At 40.9% G+C, this 27,987-nt stretch overlaps 1 protein-coding gene across 7 annotated transcripts in view; it reads right to left on the bottom strand.

The window, feature by feature from the left end:
* The window catches only part of LOC124009891 (abl interactor 1-like), a 46,220-nt gene extending 20,005 nt beyond the window's left edge, over positions 1-26,215 (bottom strand). For 2 of the 7 annotated variants that reach the window (XM_046322122.1, XM_046322124.1), the window contains exons 1-6: positions 25,614-26,215; positions 8,735-8,902; positions 4,178-4,354; positions 1,128-1,142; positions 648-763; positions 324-464 (exon numbers count right to left, since the gene is read on the bottom strand). In XM_046322122.1, the coding sequence (XP_046178078.1) occupies positions 324-464; positions 648-763; positions 1,128-1,142; positions 4,178-4,354; positions 8,735-8,902; positions 25,614-25,733 (737 nt within the window). In that variant the 5' untranslated portion in view covers positions 25,734-26,215. Of the gene's footprint in view, positions 1-323; positions 465-647; positions 764-1,127; positions 1,143-4,177; positions 4,355-8,734; positions 8,903-18,889; positions 19,027-19,436; positions 19,491-20,760; positions 20,853-25,613 lie in introns of all 7 variants that reach the window. The other 5 variants (XM_046322127.1, XM_046322126.1, XM_046322128.1 and 2 more) reach the window with 5 other exon arrangements.
* Positions 26,216-27,987: the final 1,772 nt, after the last annotated feature.

Raw genomic sequence — 27,987 nt, 5'->3', positions numbered from 1 at the left:
AATCACATGAAGGCTCTTACAGACGAGCTGCGGTAAACAGCTATTGAACTGCGAGTAAATCCGGCTACCGTGTGTAGAGACCAGCGGCCCCCTTTGTTGTCAGCACAAATTTTGTCATTAAAACATTGTTTGATTGGATGACAAGATGAACTGGGCTCATTGGTCAACCATGCAGGCTTTGTTGCTGGCAATACCTTTCAGACATAAAGAAAAGTCTGCAAAACGTTGGCTTCACCACGTCTTGGTTTGAAAGGTGTAAAACACACTAACACACACACGCTCCAGTGGCCCACTGCAAATTAGGGGTGTGCAGTGTGTTTTACCTGTGTGTTCTGGGTCGCTGGTTGAGGGAGGCAGTGCGTGCAGGGCTGTGCTGGCTGCCTAGTCGTGCTGGGCTGGTCATATAGTCGTTAGGCACCGTTGGAGGCTTGACTGGCTCCAGGGTCTTATATGGGGTGTTTCGCCTGGAGAGGACACACACATTTAGAACATTAAGCGTATGTCAACACAACACACACCAAAAACATTTTGCACGTTAAGATAACACACATGTGCACAAACACACCAATAACTTAAGTGCACATCAGCACAACACAAGCTCACACAGGCACACACACACTCATACACACATTTTTGGGATACCATACCCAAGAGTTCCACGACCAGCCATGGGTGGGCTCGGGGGTTTCTGTGTCGGTGGATTGGTCCTCGATAATGTCCCCCCTCCTCCTCCTCCCCTCGCTGGCTGGTTGTTGCCATGTTGCTATGAAAAAGAAAAACATGGATACTCAGTCATAGGTGGCCTACTGTTCAAACCTTTACAAAGGCAATTACTGTATGTTACATTGTGCAAGTATCCTATTACAGTACGGTGCGGTTTATAGTTAATATTTTGCTTTCACTTTTAGTGTTTTGTGATGGTATTGTAATGGTATCTATATTGTTTAATTGAGAGGTAATTTAGATCATTTGGAGACATAACAAGGACCTTATATTAGGACTACATTCTCTCATAAAGTTTTAATGTACATACAACATATACTGATGTTACGAAATGAGGCGACTCAGAGTAATGGGGGCTTAGAGGGCCAAAGCATCATGGGTAGGGGGAGAAACACAGCTCTTACCTTGGCTTTAAGCCACTGAGTGCAGGCAGTAAAAAAGAGAAAGAGACAAAAAAACAACATGCTCATTGGTTAAGAGTAGCAGGTGATTAACACATGTGCTTATTGGTTAAGAGAAGAGACAGAGTGAGAACTACAGCTGTGCTCATTGGTTAAGAGTAGCAGGGGAGTAAGACCTAAGGAGTAACACTTGGGCTCACTGGAGGAGACATAGTAATAACTATTGTACTTATTGGTTAAGACAAGAAAGATGACAAACACTTGTTTCATGTCATTATCATGTGTTGACAGCCTGCGGGACATAAAATAGAATGAATATGAACACACAGCGTTAACTAGGGAATATATAATTTTCCCAAGTGGTGTTCCCTGCATTTTCTACTGTCAATTTTAAGTTACGTGCAAACAACATTTCGGAACCACTGGATTAGAGAGTATTATTTTGTAACTATTCTAGTTAGGAATACAGTGAAAATATAATTTAAAAAGAGATAGAGGTAGCAGGGATAAAATACTTGAGTTCTCAATGATTAAGTTCCTGAATTAGCCTGAATAGTGAACTGTAACCTCTGAATTTCCTACTCTATTTATCCAACACCTAATATTGAACCTTATCAACGACAGCTAGCTCCCGCTAAAACCTGCACCCTAATTGAGATAGCTCACAGTTCAGTCTGTCAAATGCCTGATTTGGATTCTACTGGAAGCCAGCTGTTGTAATCAGTCAGTCAGTCAGTGTGGTCTAACACATGACTTGCATTTACAGTGACTGATGAGTCGACTACCCTGTCTCTCTAAAATGTCTCCTGATTCGTAATTGTTGCGAAGCTCACTGGGAAGACACACGCCTCCATCTCCAGGGGCAACTGTCTGTCAGTAATGACTATTGGGAGGATACCACGGTAACCGGGAGGCGAGGAGAGTGATTTGGTATTCATTGTCCAAGGCGAGCCCCCGGGGACTTCTCCAGTCCCAACGAAGGGGAAATAGGCTGTGAGAATGAGTTGGGCTAATGAACTATTCACACGCGCATGCACATGTATACATACAGTACATGAGCCCCACACACACACCACACAAACTCCAATCCCATACATAACACACACACAAAAACGCATGGCGCTCATACTACACAAGTCTGCTTAAACATACATCCAAAAACACACACACATCCAACCACTTGGGCCTCATCGGCATTAAAATGTGTATGTTTAATGTATGTATATTTAATGTATATATATGTATATATGTAGGTATATCCACACACACACACACACACACACACACACACACACACACACACACACACACACACACACACACACACACACACACACACACACACACACACACACACACACACACACACACACACACACACACACACACACACACACACACACACACACACACAGGTGTGGCTGTTGTAGCACTGGGCTGATATCAATGGCTCTGAATTATTATAACACACAAATGTTTCGGTGGAGAGAGGGGAAATCTGAGAGGGCTCCCTCTCTGTCTGACTGTCTGTCAACCATGAAGCAGACACAGTGAAACCCGAGGAATCAAAATGGAGGTGCATCAGATTCAGTACATTACACTACAGAGTCCTGAGAAGCATGAATCTGACAGCTTTCTGTACCAGACACAAGAAACTTATCTTAAAAGGTGCACTTCACCACTTTTTAAAATCATATCCATTATCTTCGGCATCATACTAGTTTCTACATATGTGAACTTTGTGAAACTTTTGTGCGTTTTGTAATCAAAAAGATGAGAAGAAAAGGTCAGAAGAAAAATACCCCGTATGATGTCATCGGGGGTCATGACTGAAATGATGTTGATCTCTTTGTGTTCTTGAGTAGCTGGAATACGTTAACAGTACAGTACCAAAGTGTAGACCGAGAAGTCATATTGTAAATTTGGTCACTATAGGAAACCCCAATATAGTGGACAGACATATTATATACTATATGCATGTATCCATTCACTAATTCTGTATGGCTGCAAATTCTCAAATCCATTTGTATCATGAGACTAAGACAAAATGTGTTAATAGGGCCTCTTTTGGTTAGAATTGCTTTACAGCGGATGTTAGAAGCATATCAACAAACAAACTCATTATCTAACATAAGACACAGTCACAGCAAGAGTAATATAGTGATTCATTCATGCATAGCACACCATGGCAAATAAAGGACTATCAATGACAGGCAGCAACCAATACACACAACAAGCTCAAAGGGAGAGAAAGAGAAGGAGGGAGGGAGGGAGAGAGAGAGAGAGAGAGAGAGAGAGAGAGAGAGAGAGAGAGAGAGAGAGAGAGAGAGAGAGAGAGAGCGCAAGAGAGAGCGAGAGAGAGAGAGAGCGCGCAAGAGAGAGCAAGAGAGAGAGAGAGAGAGAGAGAGAGAGAGAGAGAGAGAGAGAGAGAGAGAGAGAGAGAGAGAGAGAGAGAGAGAGAGAGAGAGAGAGAGAGAGAGAGAGAGAGATCCAAGGGAGGGAGAATAAAAAAGGAAGACGGAACCGGAAGATAGCTGAAAGATTATTTTCCCACAATTCACGGGGGATATGGTGGCGTCAGAATTCCCAGCCAGTAACCTCCTAGAGTTCTTGGACACAGACAGAGGTTAGAGGAGCCAAGCTTGTAACCACTGATGGCTTCGCCTACTACACTGACAGCTACAGTGTTATGTTAAATCTTCACATGCCCTACTGCACTTCATTAACTAAAAAGGGCAGTTTATTGATTAGCATGATTTAATTAAGTGGAAGTAATTAAATGGCAATAAAATGGCTAGACAGACCACTTACATGACTGTTCCAGGCGTGATGGATTTGGATTTATACAGGGACTAGTACACACCTAAGGGAATGAGGACTAACTGTGTAAACTGTGTAAGCCGAAACCAGCATGATTACTGGAGACATCAATGCAGTATTACATATAGAGTAGTGTTTCTTTCTGAAAAAGTCAGTATGAGGCACTAGGGCTGAGGATGATGTGACTCCAGTCTGTTGCTTTTACTTTGAGAAGGGGCGGGGGGGGCTCTTACTTTGACACCATGGCCCACGTCGTCCAGCAGCGTGTAGTCGATGGGCTTCCTGATATACCGGACTGGCCGCTCCATGTTGCCCGGGGCGATGATCTTGTGCGTGCGCGACGTGTTCTTGTTGGTGGTCAGGATGCCGATCTCTCGCCGTGCCACCTTCTCCTTGTGGATGTCCACTGTCTGAATGGAGGGAGGGGGAGAGAGAGAGAGAGAGGATTAGAAGCAAGGAAGAGGAAGGAGTGCTCTGCTAAATGTAATTACAGTGACTTTACACTGTCATATGTTTGGTGTGTCTGTCATAGATTTTTACTACAGTCTTAGATCATTACATTTTACTATGATTGTTTAACACCTCCATTATGTCATTTTTACGGCAGCATTAAGAAAGCGTATAAACTATTCATATGGACTACAACAACAGTATTTCACATTTAGTGGCCCTTAGGGGTTAAAACAGGGAGGGACTGCCTGGAAATGTCCAATAACTCCACTGGACGTGTCCTTTTTTGTTGCAAAACGTTTTCCTACTGTGTGCCCTAATGAACACGACCAAAGAACACTGTCTTTAACTTGGAGACCATTCGAAACACGACTCCCGTCTGGGTCAGTTGAAGCTGCGAGTGCTCCCCATATCCTTTTAAATTACAGTCATAAATGACATGATCTCACAGCAGGTTGCCTGTCTCCTGTTAGAGCCTCAGAGGGTTGATTCTTATGAACGATAGATGAAGGAATGAGGGTGGGTGGATGTGTATGTCTCTAGGCATTTAGGTCACACTTCAGTCAGTAAGAGAGAGATGATGATGTGTGTGTGTGAGAGGGGGGGGATTAGATGGTGCGTGTGTGTGTGTGTGGAGGTATTTAACTACTCTTGTGAGGACCAGACATTTTGTTACAAGGTCAAATGCTATTTCTAGGGGGTTTAGGGTTAAGGCTAGAATTAGTGTTAGGTTTAGGGAAAATAGGATTTTGAATGGGACTGAATTGTGTGTCCCCACAAGGTTAGCTGTACAAGACTGTGTGTGTGTGTGTGTGTGTGTGTGTGTGTGTGTGTGTGTGTGTGTGTGTGTGTGTGTGTGTGTGTGTGTGTGTGTGTGTGTGTGTGTGTGTGTGTGTGTGTGTGTGTGTGTGTGTGTGTGTGTGTGTGTGTGTGTGTGTGTGTGTGTGTGTGTGTGTGTGTCCCTAGGCAATGAGGTCACACTTCAGTCACTGTTCATCCAACTGGGTTAACTACTCTTTAGGGATTCCATTGCTGTAGGAGCTAGAGATGGAGAGCAAGTGTCACATCCCGACCTTAGTGTCACACTCGTCGTTGGAATGAAGTGAGGACCAAAGCGCAGAGTGGTAAGTGTTCATTATATTTATTAAACAGAGAACACTAAAGAAAATAACAAAGGAGAACGAAATGAAACAGTTCTGTAAGGAGACATACACATACTGTAACAGAAAACAATCACCCAAACCACACAGGTGGGAAAAGGCTACCTAAGTATGATTCTCAATCAGAGACAATGAACGACACCTGCCTTTTAGGTTGGTCAGGGTGTGAGTTGGGGTGGGCATTCGATGTTTTTGTTCTATGTTTGGTATTTCTATGTGTTTGACCTGGTATGGTTCCCAATCAGAGGCAGCTGTCAATCGTTGTCTCTGATTGAGAACCATACTTAGGTAGCCTGTTTTCCCACTCTTGTTTGTGGGTGGTTGTTTTCTGTTTAGAGTATGTCATCTTGCAGAACTGTTTCGTTTCTTCCATTCACTTCATTATTTTGTTTTATGTGTTCGGTTAATAAATTAACATGGATACTTACCAGGCTGCGCATTGGTCTGATATTTCATACTCGTCGTCAGACGACGAAGAGATCCGTTACAACAGGTGAGAGATAAAGGGAATATTTAATAGACAGGTAGTTCATTTGACCCTCTGGAACGAACTTAAAGAAGTCCCTGAGCTGCAGCCAAACAAACCTCTCTGCATTCAATGCTACACATTTTATGTGCCGTGTGATAAAATAGAAAACAAGGTTGTAACTTATTTTTGGAGAGGAAACAACATGGTCACGCCCAGTTTCATCTTGGAACCAGCACCAAACCCTTCATGCCCATTTCCTGTCTGAATTAGAGATAGGGGGCTAACAAACAGTTCATACAGAGAGCAACAACAAAAAATCCCAAACAAAATGAGAATGAGAGGGCAGGAAAGAAAAGAAAGAGAGAATGAAAGGTTTAGCTACAGTGGGGCAAAAAAGTATTTAGTCAGCCACCAATTGTGCATGTTCTCCCACTTAAAAAGATGAGAGAGGCCTGTAATTTTCATCATAGGTACACTTCAACTATGAAAGACAAAATGAGAAAAAAATCCAGAAAATCACATTGTATGATTTTTAATGAATTTATTTGCAAATTATGGTGGAAAATAAGTATTTGGTCAATCACAAAAGTTTCTCAACACTTTGTTATATACCCTTTGTTGGCAATGACAGAGGTCAAATGTTTTCTGTAAGTCTTCACAAGGTTTTCACACACTGTTAATGGTATTTTGGACATTTCTCCATGCAGATCTCCTCTAGAGCAGTGATGTTTTGGGGCTGTTGCTGGGCAACACAGACTTTCAACTCCCTCCAAAGATTTTCTATGGTGTTGAGATCTGGAGACCGGCTAGCCCACTCCAGGACCTTGAAATGCTTCTTACGAAGCCACTCCTTCGTGGTGTGTTTGGGATCATTGTCATGCTGAAATACCCAGCCACGTTTCATTTTCAATGCCCTTGCTGATGGAAGGAGGTTTTCACTCAAAATCTCACGATACATGGCCCCTTTAATTCTTCCCTTTACACGGATCAGTCGTCCTGGTCCCTTTGCAGAAAAACAGCCCCAAAGCATGATGCTCAGTTGGTAGAGCATGGCGCTTGTAACGCCAGGGTAGTGGGTTCGATCCCCGGGACCACCCATACGTAGAATGTATGCACACATGACTGTAAGTCGCTTTGGATAAAAGCGTCTGCTAAATGGCATATATTATTATTATGTCTCCACCCCTATGCTTCACAGTAGGTATGGTGTTCTTTGGATGCAACTCAGCATTCTTTGTCCTCCAAACACAATGAGTTGAATTTTTACCAAAAAGTTCTATTTTGGTTTCATCTGACCATATGACGTTCTCCCAATCTTCTTCTGGATCATCCAATTGCTCTCTAGCAAACTTCAGACGTGCCTGGACATGTACTGGGTTAAGCAGGGGGACACGTCTGGCACTGCAGGATTTGAGTCACTGGCGGCTGTAGTGTGTTACTGATGGTAGGCTTTGTTACTTTGGTCCCAGCTCTCTGCAGGTCATTCACTAGGCCCCCCCCCCGTGTGGTTCTGGGATTTTTGCTCACCGTTCTTGTGATAATTTTGACCCCACGGGGTGAGATCTTGCGTAGAGCCCCAGATCAAAGGAGATTATCAGTGGTCTTGTATGTCTTCCATTTCCTAATAATTGCTCCCACAGATGATTTCTTCAAACCAAGCTGCGTACCTATTGTAGATTAAGTCTTCCCAGCCTGGTGCAGGTCTACAATTTTGTTTCTGGTGTCCTTTGACAGCTCTTTGGTCTTGGCCATAGTGGAGTTTGGAGTGTGACTGTTTGAGGTTGTGGACAGGTGTCTTTTATACTAATAACAAGTTCAAACAGGTGCCATTAATACAGGTAACGAGTGGAGGATAGAGGAGCCTCTTGCGGACCTGGCATCCTTTTCCCTTCCATTTTCCTCTGTCTCTGCTGCTAAAAAGAAGTTACAGGTCTGTGAGAGCCAGAAATCTTGCTTGTTTGTAGGTGACCAAATACATATTTTCCACCATAATTTGCAAATAAATTCATTAAAAATCCTACAATGTGATTTTCTGGATTTTTTTTCTCATTTTGTCTGCCATAGTTTAAGTGTAACTATGATGAAAATTACAGGCCTCTCATCTTTTTGGGAGAACTTGCACAATTGGTGGCTGACTAAATACTTTTTTGCCCCACTGTATGTGTGTATGTGTACGAAAGCTGGGACGATAAATCGGAAATTATCGACACTGACCATATCAATCACATATTGCAGGCATTTTGCTGATATCGTTCATTTCGATAAGTAGCCTATACTAGAGAAATGTGAAGTTTGAAATGAAATGTGTTTGCTAATATGAGTATTTATTAATAGAACAATTGATGGGTACAACAATCAAACTAGTAAAGGATAATAAAAAAAACTGTGGTGCATATTAATGGTATAAACATTGTTCTATTTATCAGAGATTGCTGAGCCAATGGATTTAGTTGAAGTGAGTACCTAAGAATTTCTAACGTTCTATATGGATTCTGTGAAGATATGAAAATATGATGAATTGTATGTGTGTATAATCGATAACTAGAGATTTGATGAAGTAATACTGGGAATATAAAGAGATGCAACTTAAACAACCCATACGTAGATGTACGTAGGTTTTGAGTTGTTCCCTTTAAGCATAAATTCAGAAAATGTGTTGCGATATGGATTTATTTCCATAACTCCCAGCTCTAATGTTTATCTCTCCTGACCTGAGAGATGTGGTTGATGGAGGACTCCATCCGGCGCAGCTGCGAGGCCTGGATGTCCAGCAGCTGCAGCACGTTGTTGGCTAAGGCATTGATCTGGTAGGCAACGCTCGCCAGAGACTGGGTGGTGTAGGCTTTAGTCTCCTCCAGAGCTTTCCTCTTATCCTGGGCCTAGAAGATGAGGAAGATGAAGATGACTACACAAGATCCAATGGAAATTTGACTTCCACTTTATCCCAAACCCCCCGAAAGACACATGCACATACATAGGTTGGAGAGGTTGGAGCAGGGGGAAAGACCATTGTATACATTTATGTACATGTACATTTTGTAGATTAAATTCATGCATATGGTCATTTCCATGTAAAAGGACCCATGAGCACCAACATGTAAAGTTCATAGGAGCATGTCAAATTGGGTGTCAAATGAAAGTTAAGCTATACATTTTTCAACCATTTTCCATCGTAAAAATTATGAATAAGCAATGGTTGATTTCTTGTTAAACAGATCTGAGAAAACATCAACCAGAAAAGTCTTCAAAGGTATTATAAATACATCAAAACATAATACTGTTAAAGTAAAGATCCCTGCCAACTAATATCAACACTTTATTTAGTTAAGGAGAATTTATTCTGCCTTCTGTAATTTTAAGAAACATTGTATTATACCTTGAAATTCCGTTAACAAAAACCCACATATCTTTAAGATATTTTCTAATGTCTCTCCCTCATGACAAGGAAGGATAGTGAAAGTGCATAGAAGTAACAAGTAAAGGTAGACCTATCAATGATTTATAGTGTTTTTATTGATATCAATTTTGTTTATGAATTATTAAGTGATTCAAACTCAGAATTCTGTTACCAAATTTGTAACGAAATTTCAGAAAAATTTGCAACCAAATTTTTGGAATTGAAATTAATGTCTAATTAATGTCACCTCTCTCGGCTCTTACTGACACCTACCCATGAGCCCGCTCTTTCCATTTACCGTAACTAGCATCCTCACCCACTGAGCACCGACAAACACCGGACGTCCATGGATGTTGATAAGTAGTTAAAACTTGTGAAACTTAAACAAATATGATTGGTTCAGATTTGCTTGGTCCAGACCCACCAAAGCTGGTCTTGTTTGGTGGTGGAGGTCATAAAAACAATAGCCAGTGTGTAGAATCATACCCAAATATTCAAAGGAGGATATTGCATATTTCTACCTTTGTGTACCTATTTAGGATACATCACCATGAAGAGAATGACATTTGGATCAATAATTATGCATTTCTGTAGTACAGATCAGGGACCCATGATGAAATTCCGTTACCGCAATTATGTTACCGGGTGTAAATCCACGTCACTTTCTGTAGTTCAATAACCAATATAATTTTTTTCAAAGGCAAGGTGTCGTCTAAGCTGCCACCCCATTCCTTCTGCAGACATCTTTGAATCTTTAATTGAGAGCAGATATTAAGCAACGTTTTTGGGAAAAGTGGTCGCAAAAAAACAAGGGCGAGTTTACAGAAATTCGGTTTGGAAACTTTGCATTTGCACAGATCTTCCAGTAAATGTGTTTTTGAAAAATGTTTAGTGTAAATAGTTATAAGTAGTCCATGTGCATCGAGTTGTATGGTTTGTTAAAATCTGAAATCAGTAGTTTTTGTTTGTCGTACATTTTAAAAGAGAAATCTGATTCTCAGCGCAATTCCGTTGAATTTGTAGAGTTGTAGATCCACAACAATGTTTTGCAAACCTTTCCTTGGGTACCCCCTCGGATGTGCTAGCACTGGAATACATTAAATAAATGAAACTGGCAGGGGGTACTTGAGTAGAAGTTTGGAAAACAGAAAACTGTTGTAGATCATCAACTATTCTGCTTTGGCATATAGCTAGTATTTGTTGCTTTATTGAATTTAATTAAAACGTGAGAAAGCGAGATTTGGGAGATTGGGCTCCTGTGTGGCACAGCAGTCTAAGGCTCTGCATCTCAGTGCTAGAGGCGTCACTTCAAACACCCTGGTTTGAATCCAGGCTGTAAGACAACCGGCTGTGTTTCGGAGTCCAATAGGACGGCGCACGATTGGCCCAGCGTTGTCTGGGTTTGGCCAGTGTAGGCCGTCATTTTAAATAATATTTTTTTCTTAACTGACTTGCCTAGTTAAATAAAGGTTACTTTTTAAATAACGAAATAAAAATATATAACGGGAAAGGTGGAAGGACAGAGATATACAAAAGGAGGAGAAATAGACGGCATACAATGTAGGGGGACACAGGCCGAGTCAAATTAACTTGTGAAAAACAAATACAGAACACGAATTCACCCAGGGGACAACATAGGAAAACAATGATAAAAGCACTTAGGTGGTGCTCTAAAAATACCTCTGCCTAAACGAGGACAGGGTTTTTCTCCATATGTTACTTGACATTTCTGATAAGGTGCAAAGCAATGCAGGCTGAGTAGAGTGGAATTCACACCGCCACTTCCGAATAGACAGGTGCACATTGGGACGTTAGCCTCCGGGAATGCTGGGACATTGGTTAAGAAGCGAGTCCCTCCCTGCTGCAAGAGCCATCTGTCTGAGCCTACAGCCATTGCTCTACACACAGTTCCGTTGTAAGTATAGGCCTATGAAGTGCATGAAGACTACACCACACACACAGCAGACCTGGGTTCAAATACTATTTTAATTAATTTCAAATACTTTATCGGTGCTTGATTAAGTTTGCCTGGCTTAATGTACCAATAAAATAGTCCCTAAACTGCATACCCCTCTCATCTGGCACTCCAGGCAGACTAGAGCAAATGCTCAAGGTATTTGAAAGATTGGGTTCGATACAACAGACCCTGTTACAGTGGTTTTGTGTAAATAGAAAATTCCCTGAGTGTACGCAATGCATCAAAGCAAGTCCACACAGTGCAGACAAAGAGATTCTGACAACACATACTCGCACAAACACAGACATTTAAAAGGCCTATGTCTTACAATGTAATCACAGCACAAACCTGGCACCAAAATGTACATACACAACGGCAACACACACGCACACACACATACACACGCATGCATGTCCTCAGGCACACACACACACGCACACATCTAGAAAGCACCTTGTATCAGTGATCGCCATCTCCATATACGGTATGTCCCCATTCTTCCATTCATCTGAATAAAAGTACATTATGAATGTGTGACTTAAAGTACTCTTACATTATGCACTTAGAAATCGAAACATGGCTAAAGCCTTGTTATCATTGAAAGCAACTTGGTCGGCGCAATTAATGGGTTGAGTGAATAAATTTGGGAGAATGTCTGTCTCATCTGCATTGGTGTCTATATTTGTCTACAAAGCAAGGGCACACACTTTTAATTCAGGGTCATTGAGGACAAGTGGTACATCTTGTGGTGGAGAGAGAAGGATTAGGTTGTGTTACCACCTTTTAAACATTGACTAACATTCTAAAAAAATCTACACAGTCCCAATTTTATTTTTGCAACATTTGGGATGAAGTTGTATTTAGGCTGTTGAATGCATTTCGAGTGTATAAATACTAATTCAACAAAGCTTGAGTGTTTAGAAACCATATACAACATAACAGAAGCACTCAGTCATTATATGTACATTTGGTGGCCGTGGTGGGATTACCTAAATTCTCAAACTGGATTTGGTAGATCCAAGATTTTTTTATATGTTAGATATTTCCATTAACCAACACATCAGGGCACAATATAGGTAGAGCAGTACAAATTGAACACTGATCTTACTCAACCTGCAGTACAACAGTTTTTATGGTGGAGTACTGCTCGCCCAAATGGAGAGCAGTTTGGAACCCCTGTTGCTGCTGAGCCAGAAGGGAGTTATTGCAAACTGCTATTGGAGATTGGCCTAGTAACCCAAGGGTCAAAGAGAACATTCTCTATAACATTGGATACGTGTGGAGCAGCCCATGGCATGTACAGTAGGGCTACAACCCTCTTGGTAGGTAATTGTATACAAGAAGGTAAAACCACAACAAAACACTCCCTAGAGTCCCTACTGAAGTTAATAGTAATTCTAATATAAAAATCTTCTCCAGGGGACATGATTGTTTGAAGTCGTTTAGCAACTGAATTAATTTCATGATAGAAATCACTAAGTGATAGTAGATTGAAACACAACACTTCTTGGTCTGAATCCATAGCACAGGGGAAATTGACAGGACAAAAACATCTCACTCAACATCTCTTTGACCCCTTTCCCCTCCTCTTCATATCCTGTGTAAACTAATAGTTGTATCAGGGATTCTATGCATAGTTGATTGACAGTTTAGTTACCCAATGGTGTGTACAATACTCACTGTTCTGTGGTGTTCATTTCTCATCAAATGTTCCACTAATTTCATGTGTTAGCAGGCGACCTGTTCAGAAACTAACGCTAGCTAGCAAATACACAAAATATATATATACACAAATCGATACTTGGAGTTAAGGAATCAGTATAATATCGGCCACAATAATATTTCAATTTTTTTCCCCCCATCATTAATGGTAGGTGGTACCTTTTGATGGAAGACACACATGATACTAACCTGATACAACTCTTCTAATATCCAACCCCTATATCTCTTCATTTTCAACTCCTTTACCAATACTAACCAGTCTCTTTTCTTGGTATTTGGTAGCCTACCTTATGATGGGAGACCCACAATGTACTAACCTGGTACGTTTGAACTAGTACCCCATCATCTAACGATACTTGTCAGACAGGCCTGCTGCTACTACTGTGAAAAAGACTTGAAGGGACTTAAAACATTAAGTCCAAAAACGAATGACTCGTGAGAGAAACATCCAGTCAGTAGGATATCATGTGAAGGGGGATTTAAAGTGGGGGCTCAGCTGTGACAAATACTGTTGCTTGTGTGTTTCCTTCCTTAATGGGATAGTTTGTGATTTTGGCAATGATTTTCTTTGTCTCTGTTTGAAAGAAGGTGCCAACATGCATTAGCGCAACAACTGGAAGTCTATGGGGATAGCTATTATGCTAGTTTGCCTGTCATTGCGGATTATGGCATTTATCAATGGGCATTGTGTTCTTTTATGATATGATTATAAAGGTGTTATAGCAGGCAACATGACCTGTAGTTCTCCTCAATGATGTCACTGATGACGAGCTGTCCATCTGCACAGTTGGATTTATCTGGATTCTACAATATGGCATATCTGGTGCCCACAATGGGTGACCATTAGATCTACAAATTGCTATTCCGTTAAGCGTCGTTGTCATAGCCTCAACAAAATGGCACTCCTGAGTGCATAATCTGGCCCAGACTTTTTTGTTGTTTGTTTGTTTATTAATATGATACACTTCCTCTGATCCTGGGGCTCTTGTTAAGGTCAACGGCATTATGAACTTGACCCAGTACCAGGACATTTTAGATCAAAACCTGGCTGCCTCTGCCAGGAGGTTGGAACTTGGATGCAAGTGGATCTTCCAACAAGACAATAATCCCATGCACACATCAAAATCCACAAACAAATGGTTAATTGACCACAAAATCAACATTTTGCAATGCCCATCTCAGTCTCTGGACGTGAACCCCATTGATAAACAAATTTTGCCCCCTATCTTTTTGAGATTTTTTTTTCTTGTTAAACAAGAATCTTTCTCTGAGTAATTGTATTAGTATAAAAATAATATTATATTCCAAAAATGTTGAGCATACAATATACAGGTAACTGCCAATATAATGGAAACACTTGAGTAAATTAGGGATACAAAGTATATTGAAAGCAGGTGCTCCACACAGCAGGTGTGGTTCCTGACTTAATTAAGCAATTAACAACCCATCATGCTTAGGTCAAGTATTGGCTGGGCAGGCCATTATTTTGGCTACCATGTCTATGACCCCACAGGGTACGAGTGATCACTGAATAGTTTGATGAGCATGAAAACGATGTCATATGCCATGGCCGTCTCACATGCTGACTACACCGGGCGTGTGCACATGCGTGTGGGTGCGTCTACGTGCGCCATTGCTCGCATGTTGATTTTGTCCATCCACACCAGATGCGATCAAGACACGTAGGTTGAAATATCAAAACAAAATGAACCAACTAAATGAATTTGGGGACAGGTCGAAAAGCATTAAACATTCATGGCAATTTAGCTAGCTACAGTAGCTTGCTGTTGCTAGCTAATTTGTCCTGGGATATAAACATTGGGTTGTTATTTTACCTGAAATGAACAAGGTCCTCTACTCCGACAATTAATATACAGATAAAAGTTAAACAGAGTTTGATTCTAGTAACCTCTCCTCCTTCAGGCTTCTTCTTCTTTGGACTTTATATGGCAGTTGGACACCAACTTTAAGGTGCATTACCACCACCAACTGGACTGGAGTGTAAACCTCAGTTCATCAATCAATCACCCATGTGGGTATATGCTCCTAAAAACCAATGAGGAGATGGGAGAGGAAGGACTTACAAATTGGTGCATTCACCAGACATCCAGTGGGACAGTCTTAACAATAGCATCACAAATTAGAACCAAGGTGTCTCCGGAAGGTTTTACTTTCATTGAAGTGCGCAGGCAGTGTGGATGCAATGATTGAATAACATGAATGTGTGTGGTCAGCATGTCAGTCACCAGGTCTCAACCCAATTGAACAATAATGGGATATTCTGGAGTGGTGCTTGAGATAGACTTTTCCACCACCATCAACAAGACAACAAATTATATAATATATTGTGGAAAAATGATGTTGCATCCCTCCAATATAGTTTCAGCCACTGTTCTGGCTAGTGGTGGACCAACACCCTATATTAAGACACTTTATGTTGGTGTTTCCATTATTTTGTCAGTTTCCTGTAGCTCTTTATTTGTATTATTAACTTTCTAGAGTTTTTTAAATTATCTTTGTCAATGGTGCCACTCATTTTGGACCGGACTGTAATATCAGTGGGGAACCAACAAAGCCTTCTAATAATTGTTGTATTTTTTAAATATCAATGTCTGAGAAAACTGGGGAGGTACATCGAGGCAAAACTGTGTGTTTATATTTATGTAGCTTTGCGCTGTTGTTTTCACACCCAAAAAAATTGACACTTCCTGAATGTAATAATAATAATATAATAATAATATATGCCATTTAGCAGACGCTTTTATCCAAAGCGACTTACAGTCATGTGTGCATACATTTTACGTATGGGTGGTCCCGGGGATCGAACCCACTACCCTGGCGTTACAAGCGCCATGCTCTACCAACTGAGCTACAGAAGGACCACATTGTGGGAATGGGCTGTGTTTAAAAGGGGTACTACAAACTAACAGGGTAGAAAGTGAAATAAAGGACACAGAAAATATTAAATACAATAACAATAAATACAATCATCATTAAAAAAAGTTTTTGATGAAAGATTTTAAGTATAATTATAAAATAATGAAGAAAGATGTTTTATATTTAGTTATTTAATGGCTTATATTTCTCATAGAAGTTGATGAATAGCACCCGGAGACATGGCAAAAACATCTGCAACCACCAAAAACAAAAAGCATAAAATGTTCTTTGAGATACGTCCTAATATTTATACAATTATTTCACTTTTGTATCTGGGTGTATTGTTGTGAATTTTAGATATTACTGTACTGCTGGGGCTAGGAACGCAAGCATTTTTCTACACCTGCAATAACATCTTCTAAATATGTGTATGAAACCACTAAAATTTGATTTGAGTGTTTATGGTAAACGATCTAAAAATGAATGGAATCATGTTTTGTAACAATTATTGTGGGCTTTGTGTTTTGCAGTTTGCACGATCACGCACACTACCAGCGAGTAGATATGGTTGTCCTTGTTCAATAGAACCGTTGGACTTGTCTCAATGTTCCTATCTCCCAAGACATTGCAGGATATCTAGGTTGACTCATTATCCTAGTTTACAGGTTCACAGAAGCTATGTTACCATGCACTCCCTCTCAAAAAAAGATTGCAGTTTTGAAACTGCAGTAATATTCTGTCATGTTCTTTTATATACAGCCCTAATTATTTGAACCGGAATAAACTGGAGAAGAGTTGAGACAACGAGAAAAATAATTGCGAGACCAGCAAGCAGGGGTGGCAGCCTAGACCAGCTGGACCAGGACTCAGGCGGGCAAATGACAAACGTGTAAGTTGTTTTGCTGTCGGTAGCTAGTGTTAGGAAGTGCTATTTCTTATGTAAGTGACCAGCATACTGCTATTGCATTGTTATAACTGAGACAACACATAGCAACATATTCTCACAGTAAAGGATGTGGGGCCCCCTACAGGATAACTCACGCACACACACACACATAACTGCTAGGCCAGCGTACACACCAAATTTCCCCCTTTAGCTGAACATTGTGTGACGGCGGGATTCTAGAGTGACGGACGGCCCAGCTGAGCCAATGGCGGAAGACTACAGACTACACCCCAGATGAACCAATCCAAAGATCCGATCTCCCAGGATCAACCTACTTTCTGTTTTGTATAAATTGTGTTGTAACGGTTCACTCTTTCTCTTTTCCTGCTGTTCTGTGCGAGCGAATGGAAGGGCCGTATTACGTGTACCAGATATTCTCACTCTGAAATAAACTGTCGCTTGTCGTACAATTTTAACACCTTGTCTGAATCGATCCTTGACCGACTCACCCATCTACATATCCTTTTATCAACACTAGCTAGCAATAGAAGCTCTCTTTTTACACGAAGCAGTGTTGGTCAGTACAGTACAATTGTGTAATTGATTCGTCCATGACTACAATACAAGCTAGACAAGTTCAGCTACCTAGCTGTGTATTTACTATACCTAAAATGTACTGTAGTCTAATGTTATCGCTTGCTAGCTAACTAGCTTAGCGCGTCTCATTAAGAGCAAAACTGGATAAATGTTTTGAGGATGGTGGAAAGTAAAGGAATGACTTTGGTTTTATGACTCATATTAGTCTTGGAGTAACTATACCTGTGTGCTGTAGCTAACTAGCTAGCTAACCTGTTTCTACGAGATGTCTCATATTCTACACCATGCTGCTACAGTATGAATACATACCGTATACAATGATTGCCCATATGAATGTGTACTAGCATTTTCGTGTTTCCCTCACAGACAAAAGGATACGAAGAAGTTTGTGACTCTCAAGAGATGTGAAAGGTTCCATAACAACAATCTCCCCTGTATCAAAGTGACATTGAACACCTCATTGCATCACCAAACACACAATATGCAAGTATTTCCTATGTAGAACTGTAGTATTTATTATAAGCGTTCGTGTACAGTAAAATAAAAAATATACTGTCATACATTGTCATAACTGCCCCTGCATACTGCTTCGTAAACTCACCTCGGTCTCCAGAGTAAATATGTTTTGTCTTGAATACAAGCCATGTCTACTTATTTGCTATTTTGACAGACTAATCTATTGAAGCATGTTCACTTGCCAACAAATTTCAGTTTGAATGATACACCAACTCCCTACATAATTTGTTTTTATCAGTAAGACTGAAGCTAGTTTATCCAAATATATTTCACGAATATCACAATGTATTGAGCCAGAAGTTGAAGTCAACACTTTATTGCTTTCATTTAGTCACTTGTAAAAAATAAATTTAAAAAAAGATCATATATAAAAACACTATGTACAAAAGCTAGCAACATCTATACCACATTGCAGTTTTGAGCATAGTAGGCATTTTATATTATACTACTATATCAGTCAAACTGAATATGGATGTTGTGTTGGTTGAATGTTCCAAGCAGGTTCCAGAATGTTCTTCAACTGGTGAGCCTCTTCTTGTGTTGGGTAATGGCAGCTGGTTGAGCAGGCTTTGGCGCTGTGGCGATATTGGCAGGGATGTTGGGTTTGGGGAGCTGTGAATCAGGCTTCTTGTTGACAACTGTCTGGTCCTTTCTGCACACCACAGCCAGGTGTACAAGCCTCTCATACACTTTCTTCACCACCCACTGCTTCAACCTCTAGTTGTGCTGTTAAGCAGACAAGCACTGCCAACAATCGAGTGAATAGGCTAGAAAAGTATACTAACAGCCCCTCTCCCCCATGCCAAAGAATTGACTACAGGGGTGTGAAAGGTTTGAGGAGCTCTCGTCTTGAAGACAGTTAATTGTATTGGTGATTTAGTTTTCTCAAGAGGGTAGTGTACTTTCATAAATACCTTTGGCTGTCCTGGCTTGTTTCTAAGTCAGATGATGTTGAGATTAAGCTTATTCCAGGCTGAAAGCTTTCATCCAATGGGTCTACAGGCGCTGTACTACTAAAGCTGGTGTTAAGGTCATCATCAGCAGGATTAGTCTGTAGGACACAGTAGTGAGTGATAAGCCAACATGTTACTACTTTCCCCCCATCAACACATGCTCAAACAAGGTACTATATCCACCCAACCCCCTCATGCCAATAGATCATGCATACTAACCTTCACATACAATACCCACCCCAGTCAGTCACCCACACCATCCCCTCCTTACTAATGCATAATTTACTCCAATTTAGACTTCAAGCCTTGCATGAGTAATCAACTAAGATTCCATAATACAGAGAAAACTACAGTAGGAAAACTACAGAAGTTGTAGCCTACTTGTAAACACACCAACTATGACAACAACATACAGACCATGTTAATCCCTAGCTCCAATATATTTGCTAATGCATAGAGTCATTGAAAGATTTAGTAGATTTTAGTAAGATTTTTCAAGGTGACTTACAATATTTCCTGGTGCTGAGCTTGATGCCTATGCAGATGTTGATGGGATCGGACTCTAAATTGAACAAAGTCACATTAGCCTCTGCGGTAGTTACTTAGGTTACCGTAACCTAATGAAGCTAATGTCAGCTTGCAAAGTTACATTGCCAGATAGCAGCTGGCTAATTAAATTTATATGCTTTGGAATGTCTAGTCAGCGTATTATGAAAGCTAGATTTTGGTTGAGATACAGTGCCTTCAGAAAGTATTTATAATGTTGTGTTACAAAGTGGAATTAATTGCCATTTTTTTGTCAACAATCTACACAAAATACTCTGCAATGTCAAAGCGGAAGAAAAAGTCTAATGTGTAAAAAAAATTGAATCAAAAATAAAATACTAATATATTTTGATTACATAAGTATTCACACCCCCTGAGTCAATACATGTTAGAATCACCTTTGGCAGCAATTACAGCTGTGAGTCTTTCTGGGTAAGTTCTTGAACAGTTTTCCACACCTGGATTGTGCAAAATTTGTCTATTAGTCTTTACCTTTACCTTACCTTTACATGATGCAGCCACCACTATGCTTGAAAAGTGGTACTCAGTAATGTGCTGTATCGGATTTGCCCCAAACATAACACTTTGTATTCAGGACAAAACATTAATTGCTTTGCCACATTTCAGTATTGCTTGCAGTATTACTTTAGTGCCTTGTTGCAAACAGGATGGATGTTTTAGAATGTTTGTATTCTGTACAGGCTTCCTTCTTTTAACTCTGTCAATTAGGTCAGTACTGGGGAGTAACTACAATGTTGTTGATCCTCAGTTATCCTATCACAGCCATTAAACTCTGTGCCCATTTTAAACTCACCATTTGTAAGGACAGATGCTGGGAGATGAGAAGCAAGTACAGGGAGTGAACATTTCAATAAATAAGAAACAAAATAAGAAACAAAAAAGGACAGCTTCTGAACAGGGGAAACATAACGACAATATGCTGACACGGGGAACAAACTGAGGAACAGACAGATATAGAAGGGGCTATTAACAAAGTGAAGGAGTCCAGGTGAGTCTATATTGCACTGATATGGTGACAGGTGTGCGTAATGATGGGAAGCCGACATTTACGACATTTCAGCTTTTAATTTCTTATTATTTTGTAAAAATGCTGAAAAAAACATGAATCTACTTTGACATTATAGAGTACTGTGTGTAGGCCAGTGAAAGAAATATCTAATTTAGGCTGTAACACAACAAAAGCAAGGGGTGTGATTACTTTCTGAAGGCACTGAAAGCAAATGTAGTTCGCTAGCTAGTTAGCTAGGTAACGTTAGCTACGTTACCTCAGCTTGACTTCTTTTCTGCTGCTCTGATGTTGGCTGATCGGATGCCTTCCTCTTCGAAGTGAAAGAGAAAATCGATGGAACAGCATCACCTTTCAATGTTCGACGACATGGCAACCCCATCAGTTGAGAATTCAGTTCCTTTTCCAAATCCTCTGTCTGAAAGTGCTGGCTACAAACACTTTGATATTTCTCCCATAACTGGATACACCTCTACCGGGCAGTACTATGTCCTAAAATCACTATGAATTCTGGATAATGTGCTTTGCTTATAACCAAGAAATGTAGCAGGCCCATTTCTACTAGTGCGCTCATATTTACGTGTAGTAAGGAAATTCAAAATTTTTATGACACATATGATATGTTAATAACATTAACAGACATATATAGTGTAATAGAATAGCAGTGAAATTTCTCATTAAGTATTTTTTTGTTGTGGTGGGGACAGTAACATTAGAACTTTTAACAAAATTATACTTTAACTCTTTAGGACCCATAGCAGCTGTCTACGGACTTTCTTTAAATTACTACAGCGGCCGCGAACAGCCATATTTTTCTAACAATAATATCTGTGTCAATATCGCAAAATGAACTTGCTAACAACCTGTTGTCGTTTTTGCGTGGCTGCTGTCATTTGACATTTCAACGTTTTTTAAACTTCATTACTCAAAATGACGCCACCGAAGCGTACACAACATTTCACTGTGAAAGAGGCTGGATCTATATTGGTCGGTGATATGGATTAGGACACGTCTTTGCATTTTGAAAAGCAATGACGTCGAGGTGAGTGAAATAAGTAAACAGCAGATATATGTTTGGTGTTGTCTATGTTTGATGCTGTGAAAGTTAGGGAATAGCTCTAAGATTAACAAGTCCAGTCATGTCATGATAACTTGGTTGGTACAGGCAAGCACATCAGCAGTGGAGCTCAAATAATTGCTCTCCGTCTCTTGGAAATAGTTGCAGTGTTTAGCTGTATATAGTCAGATAACTAGTTAGTTGTTTTGTCTTGTTTGTACCAATGTAATTCACGTATAAATGGCTTGCTATAACTAGTTAGTCTTGTCAGGCAAGAAAACTTGTGGGTAGCGGTAAATTTGGGCTGCGCTGAAGCGCCAACCTCAACTGTCACTTTCACCAGCTAGCCATACAGACAACCAGTTAAATAGCCTCCAAAATTAAGGCTAGAGTAATTTGTGATTATCTGTTGGGCTTAGGTTATGATATGTTATGTTTTCTAGGTGCAGATATTCGTAGGATATACAGTGCATTTGGAAAGTATTCACTTTTTCCAGATTTTGTTACATTACAGCCTTATTCTAAAATTGATATAATTTTTTTTCAATCTCATCAATACCACATAATAACAAAGCGAAAATTATTTTTTGCACATTTATAAAAAACGAAATACCTTATTTACATAAGTACTCAGACACTTTGCTATGAGACTCAAAATTGAGCTCAGCTAAGTTCAATTGATTGGACATGATTTGGAAAGGCACACACCTCTATAAAATATCCTACAGTTAATAGTGCATGTCAGAGCAAAAACCAAGCTATGAGGTTGAAGGAATTGTTCGTAGAGCTCCGAGACAGGATTGTGTCGAGACACAGATCTGGGGAAGGGTATGAAAACATTTCTGCAGCATTGAAGGTCCCCAAGAAAACAGTGGCCTCCATCATTCTTAAATGGAAGAAGTTTGGAATCACCAGGACTCTTCCTAGAGCTGCATGCCCGGCCAAACTGAGCAATCGGGGGAGAAGTGCCTTGGTCAGAGAGGTGACCAAGAACCCGATGGCCACTCTGACAGAGCTCCAGAGTTCCTCTATGGAGATGAAAGAACCTTCCAGAAGGACAACCAACTCTGCAGCACTCCACCAATCAGGCTTTTATGATGAAGTGACCAGACAGAAGGCACTCCTCAGTATGAAACCAACTCTTCGGCCTGAATGCCAAAAGTCATGCCTGGAGGTAACATGTTGGTGGCAGCATCATGCTGTGGGGATGTTTTTCAGCGGCAGTGACTGGGAGACTAGTCAAGATCGAGGGAAAGATGAACGGTGCAAAGTACAGAGAGATCCTTGTAAAATACCTGCTCCAGAGCGCTCAGGACCTCAGACTGGGGCGAAGCTTGACCTTCCAACAGGACAACAACCCTAACCACACAGCCAAGACAACACGTGAGTGGAATTGGGACAAGTCTCTGAATGTCCTTGAGTGGCCGAGCCAGAGCCCGGACTTGAACCTGATCGAACATCTCTGGAGAGACCTGAAAATAGCTGTGCAGCAACGCTCCCCATCCAACCTGACAGAGCTTGAGAGAATCTGCAGAGAAGAATGGGAGAAACTCCCTAAATACAGGTGTGCCGTGCTTGTTGCGTCATACCCAATAAGACCCAAGGCTGTAATCGCTGCCAAAGGTGCTTCAACAAAGTACTGAGTAAAGGATCTGAATACTTATGTAAAAGTGGTATTTCAGTTTTTAATTTTTAATACATTTGCAAAAAATGGCAAAAACCTGCTTTTGCTTAGTCAGTATTGTGTGTAGATTAATGAGGGGGGGAAACAATTCGATCAATTTTAGAATAAGGCTGTTACATAACAAAATGTGTAAAATGTCAAGGGGTTTGAATACTTTCCAAAAGCACTGTACATTGCCTAGTATTCATGTTATTAGACAGCTTAGCTGTCATGTTAGGGTAATAGTAGATGCCTGTGCAGTGGAGCTCATATGATGAGTTTGATATTTGTTTACATTGCCAGCTAGCAAGTTGCATGTTTTGTCCTGTTTCTACCGATGCATTTAATTTGAAAACTGTCCCTGCTTCGTAACTAATCAGCTAGCATTGGCTAACTCTGTAGTTAGTCTGTCAGGCAAGAAAGTTGATTGGAGGAGAGAGAGTGTGTGTGTGTGTAACTGTATCACACAATTTATTATGGAAACCCTTTATTAGCAAGAGTGAATGTGTATGGTTGAGAAAAGGAGAGAGGAAGGAAGAGACACAGGGAGAGAGAAAGATTAAGTTCCTGACCACAATTGTATCCTATTTGTTGCTCCTCTCCCTCTGTTAATCTAAGTCAATGGAAGTGATGTGGAGAGTCAGGGCTCAGCAGCAAAAGGCAGGGAGGAAGAGGAGTTAGAGATGATTGGAGGATAGAAATGTGGAGCCATTGCCTGGCTATTAGTAAATCCTCTTAGATGTAAAGACCTGCATGGTTCTGGTACCTGTTCCGACTGACATTTTTGCTTATACATTGATCTGTGGACACAGTCGATTAAAAATAGCTTGCCTTGAGCTATACCCCTAGGTCAGGTGGAAACAATACATTTCCTGAGCCCTGGGCCAGTGTAATGTAGGATGTGAAATCTGAAACCACTTGAAGCTGGGATGTCCCTTCTCACATTTAATTTGCTCTTCCGACTGTCCATCCACTCCTGGCTGAACCCTACATCCCAGCCACTGACATCGCACATGCATGTAATCTTTACATCATAGTGCAGCAGGAGAGCATGGTTTCATCACAGTACTCCATACAGAGGTCGATTTATAGCCACTAATCTAAAATAATTCATAGATTTTAAACAAAAATCACTTCCTGTGTCCTAGACAGACACGATTAATAGGATATGAAAGGTGATTTCCTAACGAATTCAGAAAGCTATGCCAGAGCTCTGTGAGACGTTCAAGTCGATGGCACAGACGTTTTGATCAATAGAGGCCTTTAGAAAACATGCACATTTTCTCTTACACTAAACATACAAATTGGTATTTTACAGTTAGAAGGAAAATTAAATCATATAGTTGGTCATTTTATAATTTGATTATACTATATTTAGAAAGCACACAAGTAATTCCATGCCTTATTCATACATTCTTGTTGAATAGGAAATACATATAATATTTCATATTTTTATCACATTTGTACAGTGACAACAGCTCCCACCATTTCAGTAGACCACTACTGGGGCGCAATTCAACTATTCAAATTATCTGAAAGACTGAGGATGAAACAAGTGCATAGGACTACGCTTTATCCATCAATCTGGAATGACAGGTATCACGATGCAGTCCCTTCTTTTGGGTAATTACAATTCAGGCAGCCTCAACCAAGTCGGGCAATAGATTTGATAAATGGTAGTTTATACACACATACGGCGCTTGCACAGAAACCTATCCAGGGGCAATAAACTGCTATACCTACCAATTTCTAACTAATGTTAAGCTAGGCACACTGTCGGTAAAAAAAAACAGAGACCAGTCACGCATTTATTACATGCATGATACAGAATGATGGGAACTGCTTTGCTGGCTCTACTGTGCTGCTCTCAAAGGCATATAGTACATTGGTGGAAACTGCAGTAGAGCGACCATTGTTGCCCTAGTAACACCATTCGGTGGCGAACGATGCCAATAGACATCAAGCCTATAATGAAGAAACGATTCAAACCATTTGACCTATTCGATATCCTAGGTTTGGAAAGCGATACATTTTTCTTTTAGCCCTGGCTACAATTGTAATAGCATTGCCTAGGCTACAGTTCTAGCCTACCTATCAAAGAGAACGACACACCCTCTTCAGCAGCTTTGTAAATGCATATCAAATAGCTGGTTTAGAATGGTCGTAAGAGTAGACAACCACCCGAACACGGTTGTTATAGGAGAATAGAGTCAGCATATAATGATGAGGTAGGCTTTTTTTTTTACATTGCCAAAGCCTGTTTAAATTAGTTAAATATCAATGGTTAGCGGTCATTGGTCTCAGAGACACATTTCCTGTCTCCGGTTTCACACAGTTCTATAACATTACTTATACGACGAATTCCGCATATAATTCAACATTTTATCCTTACCTGTACATAATTGTTTTCACAGTATTCTGCAACCCTCGACAGATTTTGGTAGCTTTCCACGAGTGCTCGTTTACCGGCTGGAATTTCTTCCTCTAGCAACATTTGTAGCTCTGCCATCATACATCCCTCTGCATTTCCTTTCTTTCTTTCTTTTCAATGAGGCCAAGCGTTGTGGCTTTCCGTGTGGTGAGAGAGAAAGGGGCTCTCCGCCTGGTATTGTGAGATTTCTGGCCTCGATTTTATAACTGTCCCAAAAATTATACGCGCTCTGGGGCTCGTTGTTAAATGTGATTGGTTCAAATGCTGCATCGATTAGTTGTTGACCAATTGAATTTCAGTGCGATATTCGCTCGTGAACCTAAACCCAAAAGTGATGAAGGGTGATGTACAATCCGGTCTAGTGATACAAGGTAGCCTATCCAGTGTTCCATCGATGGCACCCAGCTTTTGTTGCATTCTATATGCTACTTTGTAACATTTTGTCCTTGTGCGTGTGTATCAAAAATATATGCTTTTTTTAAAGGTAAGCAAAACTGAGTTGTTCCAGTCAGCCACAGATTATCCGTTATATTGAACAGATACTCAAGTGGCAGCTCTAACAATGAATATACGTTTCTTTAAAAATGGAGGGCAGTCGGAAGGAGGCAAGAGCAGGTGGGACCATTCTAGCCAATGAGATGGCAGATACGCGTGTGAACAACAGGCCCAACTCAGATATTAAGTGTTTTTTCTCAAAGTTGCCGGGATGTCACGTGTCCTATATAAGTACATTCGTAACAACCTAAGCATTACGACACTTCTATACGATCAAATAATACATTAAATATTTTGTTGACCAAATAGACTCTCCATACAAAACTCATCGCTTGGTGAGCGAAAACACGACAAAAAGCCACCTGCTGGAGAATACAGATTTTGGGCCCAGTTATCCCTTTCACCTCTTTCTGAGTCAGCACAACATCTCACATATGAAATCCCCCATGAAGAGCATTATGGGACTTGTAGAAAAGACACTAGGCCTACAACTCCCTAGCAGTTTTGGGGATTATATGTTTTGTTTGACCGAATATGAGAGGTCAGTATCGGACTGTCGGCATAGGGCTATATGCAGGCAGCAGAGGAGTTAATCCATCCAAACATACATAGGGTCAATTCACCTTCTATCGACTTGGTTCTGTTTTTACATTCACTCATATATTAACATTTAATGTTGAGAATGTTTGCAACAACTGAATAGCCTCAAGTGAAAATAATATGTAACAATCATATTATATAGGCATGTAGCCTATCCATATAATACCTTGACATGGTGCGAGGGTATTGAATAGGCCTATTGATTTCAATGACACATTATGAAAGCCTGTTGATTTAATACCATTTAAAAATGGACATTATTGCTGCCATGTAACTTTGTTGTCACAGAGGTGACTGAATGTTAAATCTGTGTATCATTTACATTTACATTTAAGTCATTTAGCAGACGCTCTTATCCAGAGCGACTTACAAATTGGTGCATTCACCTTATGACATCCAGTGGAACAGTCACTTTACAATAGTGCATCTAAATCTTAAAGGGGGGGTGAGAGGGATTACTTATCCTATCCTAGGTATTCCTTAAAGAGGTGGGGTTTCAGGTGTCTCCGGAAGGTGGTGATTGACTCCGCTGTCCTGGCGTCGTGAGGGAGTTTGTTCCACCATTGGGGGGCCAGAGCAGCGAACAGTTTTGACTGGGCTGAGCGGGAGCTGTACTTCCTCAGTGGTAGGGAGGCGAGCAGGCCAGAGGTGGATGAACGCAGTGCCCTTGTTTGGGTGTAGGGCCTGATCAGAGCCTGGAGGTACTGAGGTGCCGTTCCCCTCACAGCTCCGTAGGCAAGCACCATGGTCTTGTAGCGGATGCGAGCTTCAACTGGAAGCCAGTGGAGAGAACGGAGGAGCGGGGTGACGTGAGAGAACTTGGGAAGGTTGAACACCAGACGGGCTGCGGCGTTCTGGATGAGTTGAAGGGGTTTAATGGCACAGGCAGGGAGCCCAGCCAACAGCGAGTTGCAGTAATCCAGACGGGAGATGACAAGTGCCTGGATTAGGACCTGCGCCGCTTCCTGTGTGAGGCAGGGTCGTACTCTGCGGATGTTGTAGAGCATGAACCTACAGGAACGGGCCACCGCCTTGATGTTGGTTGAGAACGACAGGGTGTTGTCCAGGATCACGCCAAGGTTCTTAGCGCTCTGGGAGGAGGACACAATGGAGTTGTCAACCGTGATGGCGAGATCATGGAACGGGCAGTCCTTCCCCGGGAGGAAGAGCAGCTCCGTCTTGCCGAGGTTCAGCTTGAGGTGGTGATCCGTCATCCACACTGATATGTCTGCCAGACATG

Source organism: Oncorhynchus gorbuscha, linkage group LG22, assembly GCF_021184085.1.
Source record: "Oncorhynchus gorbuscha isolate QuinsamMale2020 ecotype Even-year linkage group LG22, OgorEven_v1.0, whole genome shotgun sequence".
NCBI lineage: Eukaryota > Metazoa > Chordata > Actinopteri > Salmoniformes > Salmonidae > Oncorhynchus > Oncorhynchus gorbuscha.
Note: the sequence above shows the minus strand (reverse complement) of the source record. Positions and strands in the feature narration are given on the sequence as shown.